Source organism: Eurypyga helias, unplaced genomic scaffold (assembly GCF_000690775.1).
Source record: "Eurypyga helias isolate BGI_N326 unplaced genomic scaffold, ASM69077v1 scaffold2771, whole genome shotgun sequence".
NCBI lineage: Eukaryota > Metazoa > Chordata > Aves > Eurypygiformes > Eurypygidae > Eurypyga > Eurypyga helias.
The window spans coordinates 11,310-15,719 of NW_010229979.1; the positions used below are offsets into that span (position 1 = coordinate 11,310).

The 4,410-nt window shown below is 35.7% G+C and overlaps 1 protein-coding gene across 1 annotated transcript in view; it reads right to left on the reverse strand.

Moving 5' to 3' along the window:
- LOC104516282 (E3 ubiquitin-protein ligase UHRF2-like) overlaps positions 1-4,410 on the reverse strand; it is a gene marked incomplete at its 5' end in the record, with an annotated part of 25,123 nt that overhangs the window by 10,560 nt on the left and 10,153 nt on the right. The window contains 2 exons of the mRNA XM_010160567.1: positions 3,104-3,211; positions 3,600-3,723. Coding sequence (XP_010158869.1) covers positions 3,104-3,211; positions 3,600-3,723 — 232 coding nt within the window. The remainder of the gene's footprint in view (positions 1-3,103; positions 3,212-3,599; positions 3,724-4,410) is intronic.

Consider the following 4,410-nt stretch of genomic DNA (forward strand, 5'->3'; position numbering starts at 1 on the left):
TCAGGGACATGGTTTAGTGGTGGATTTGGCAGTGTTAACAATTGGACTTCATGATCTTAATGGTCTTTTCCAACCTAAAGGATTCTATCATCTTAATCCAGACCTTGACTTTGCCTGTTCTCATTCTGCCTCTCCTAATCCTGAACTTCTTTTCCCAATCTATACTTTTAAGCAGCCTCCATGAAAGTTTACATTGTTCTGCTATAGTCTTATACTTTCATAATACAGTACATCAGATGAAAGGTCCAGCGGGACAAAAATGCTGTCTCTAACAACAGACATGAGTTGCGGACAGTATGAAAACTATGCAAGAACACAATGATATTTCCTTGCAGAATTTCTCAGCATCCAGCTGTCTGTAGCTCAGACTTCCTAAACTACTTAAAACTTTTGGATTCATAGCATCCAAGAGAGAGCAGAGTCACAGTAGTACCTTTTCTCATATTAACTTGTTTACCACTTTTGTTCATTTTGAAGTCTGCAGCTGGTATTTTTTTTTTGATGATCCCTTTTTACATTACGAAAGTATATATATATATATCAGTCCCTAATCACTTTTTTCATACTGTACGTGATTTTGTAGCTATCTACACTACCACATTCTTCCAGAATGAGAAGTCTTGCCAGCTGAATGAAAACTGCCCCACTCCTTTAATCATCCTGACTGTTGTTTGTAATAATATATTTTATTTTCATGACCTTTCTTTTCACAATTATGTTAACACTTGGTTTTTTTGATCACTATGAGTAATCAGATGACATATTTTCCAAATTAGCTACTGGAAAATCTCTTTCCTAAATAACAAGAAGTAGCTGAAAGCTAATTCCAAATAATACAGTTAGAACTGTTCCCCACCCCACATTTACTATCCACAACTCATCACTCTCATGTAACTTTATCAGCTATTTCCCAGTTTTACCAGAACATTTATGAGTATGCTGAATAAAATGGCCCCACTATTGCGCTCCTCTTTCCTGCTGTATCAAACATCCATTCATTCCTCCCTCCCTTCTTTCATTTCCAGGTTTTAACAATTAAATTTAGGTTTCTGGTAGGTGATTCGCCCCAAAGATGAACTCTGGTAAGTAATTCATGCCAAAGATGCTCTTCAGATGCTCTCTCCAGAAGCAATACTTAGTCAATTTCCTTCTAGGGAAAAGAGAGTTTGTGTCATAAAAAAAAAAACTACGCAAATCAGTAATAAAGAAACTACAGTCTCTAAATTCTCATAGATCTGCTGAGACAAACTCATTTCTCATACTAAAGACTAGTCATATGAGAAACAAAAGTGTAACTTAACCTTCCATGTAGAAAACATTTCAATATTAAAAAAAACCAAAGTATTTAAATTTGTACCCAAAATTATTATGTAGAAATGGTAACTGCCTTTTGATGTCTAGTCCACACATACATGTAACAACTAGCATTTACTGCTTAATTTTCAGACAAATGCAATGCTCTAATTCTGTTCCTTTTTCCTACCAGCACTAGAAAACTTATGCTTTTGTGTTACCAATGGAATTCCTAACAAAACTAGGTGAACCAGTAATTTCAATTATTGTTGAAGCAGTGAAAATAAAACATGATTTTGACTTTGCACAAGTGATTTTAGAAACATCTCTTACTTATGAGGCTTTACTTAATCTGGAAGCCTACAAAAAGATAACTATTTTAATTCCTTTCACAAAAATGTTCTTGAAACACAGGAGAGATCAAAGAAGTATCCCAAAGAATCAAGTGAATTTTCCTCGTCAGCAAATTATTTTATATAAAACCGCTGATGAACAGCATAATTTTATAACGCAAATTCAATTTGATTCATCTAAGGTGTATTTTGATGGTAGTGTTGATGATACACACCAAGGTGAGAAAGGATCAAATTAACTAGCTTAGGTTTCAACTGCTTCACTGTCATTTCTACTAAGGTGAGAAAGTCATGGGAAAATGTCTGCTGCTACCCGTATCAGCCTTAAAACCTGCATAGCCTTCTGAATCCAGAATTCTTCACACAGTACTGGAAGACACAAGCATCAGATGAAAACTGCCTGCTAAATGTTCTCTTCCACCAATTTAATAATAAAATGTCTGTTTTCTTCCCATGAGAAAGCAGGTGATGAGAAGTTCGGAACACAAATCAGAGGAGTCTTAATCTTTGGCTTGCCCCTCCTCACGTAGTTTAAAACACCCTATTTCTGTTCTTCCAAATGTAATGGAAAACATTCAATCCCATTTCTTTACACATGCACGAGACAAAGTGATTTTGAAAATAAAGAATTATGTATTTCCTTAACTAAAAACAACAATAAAAAAATCAAAAATAAGTCAAAATCAGTGCTATCAGATAAGACTTGGGGTAAAAGAACTTCTTTTTTGTTTGCTGGGCACTTTGAAACTACAAAAAAAACCCTCAGTACTAGCACAAAATGAAGCTGTCCCATCCGTCCTGTTTTGTTTTTTTCCTGCCGCTCTGAGTATTGGCACTGTGCTTATATATGTAAAATACGAAATGGACTGAGAAAATTAGCTCCCCTCCTCTGCCAAATGGGATTATTTTTCTGCCAGATATTTTACCAATCTAGTTTACCACAGAGCCCAAGACATATCTGCAAGGCAAAATGAGATGGTGCAAGAAATGGTAAAGGCTGAGTGGGCAGCTAATTTTAATAGCAGTACAGGCTAACGCTGGTTAAAGATGTTCATCAGCCAAAAAGAAGATTTGGATAACGGTTATGTATGATCAAAAAAACTAACAGGGAGTCAAACTACAGTGGAATCTAACATTTTCAAAACCTACAGTCTGCGTCTCCAGAGTGGGTTAATCATTTCACATGAAGTACATACACTTCAGGAAACACTTGACTGTTCAGTAAGTATCCCACTTAGAATTTTAATGTGTGAAATTTGATATCCTAACAAATAATGTAAAATAAATTCATCCTTCACCACTATTGGCATCACTTCCAATATCAGAATCATAATGTATTTGCTTTTTATTTAGTCCTGATGAAAATTACAGTTGTCAATTTAAATTTATTTTATTGCCCAACCCATTCATTATTATTCTTACTTACTTGAACTACAGCTAACACTGAAAAAACATACCTGAACTCTGAATTTCCAGGTTGTCCCAACAGGAACACCAGGTATAGGTCCATAATGATTTGAAGGAACAATAGTGCATTCCTTAGTGCGACCAACACAGGCCATGCCCTAAAAATACATCAGACAAAAACAGTATTATAATATTGAAGACTATTTGCAAATTCAATGCAGGTATCAAGAAATCTAATCATTGTAACAAACACATACTTTAAACTATGCCAACACTTGTTAAAAGGAACATTAATTAGGTAATGTGTGTTTATGGGTTTGGGGGAGGGATCAGGGGTTGGGGTTTTTTGGTTTGTTTTTACCTCTAGTCACCTTAATAATTCTTCCACTGTTTTAACTGCCAGTAGATAATGGGCAGGTTGTCTTATTGTCTTATTGTCTGTGCAACCCAGTACTGAATTTTGTGTAGTGCGTATATAAGTAGAATTATAGATGCAGCACATACATGAACAATCAGAGTAAGAGCTATTTCTAAAATACACTCTACCTTGCCCCAGTCTCTCTGGCTTTCAGTACTGGCAGATGGCATCTTTGCTTTCTTTTTACTCTGTTTGAGCTTTTCTCCAGCCTTTACAACTTCATTAGAATCATTTTTGCAGGAAGGACAATACCTAAAAAAAGGTTTCAGTAAATTCTCAATTACTTCATAATAATGGCAATACATTTCTTGTAGCCAAAATAGTGTCAATTTGTTTATCTTGACTATTTCAAACAAGCAAACATATACCAGTCTTAAGAAGCTGAAGCTTATGGCTTAAAATATGAACCCAACATGAACAAATACTGTCAACTTTTTAAAAAGGGCATTTCAATATCTTTGAAGGTAGAGTGCTAGAGGCAAAACATTTAACTATTCTTTCTCACATGATAAGTGAGAGGTCCTCAAGTCTCCTGTATTTTCTCTTCATTCTGTCATCTTTCATTTAGATCATGTAAAGAAGAATACAGCTGAGATTAGAGTATGCTGCTAACCACTACTAATGGTTTCTTTCTACATCCTGACCACTCTACCCTCATTTTTTTTCTTCTAGTGCAATATATTTTGCTGCAGACAGCTGAATGTCAGAGACAAGGTATCATGGTATACATACAGACAAACATACACATACACACATGCATGCACACACTCACTCAATCCACAGCACTGAAGCCACTTTGGATATAGTGCCAAGACCCACTCCAGCTAACACAAAGCCATCCTGGTAGGAAAGTAGGAAACACTAGTATGCAGTGACTAGAGCAGAGAGCAAAAGGGAGTCTACACTGGTCCTTTTGTTGCTTCTGCTAGCATTTTTGCC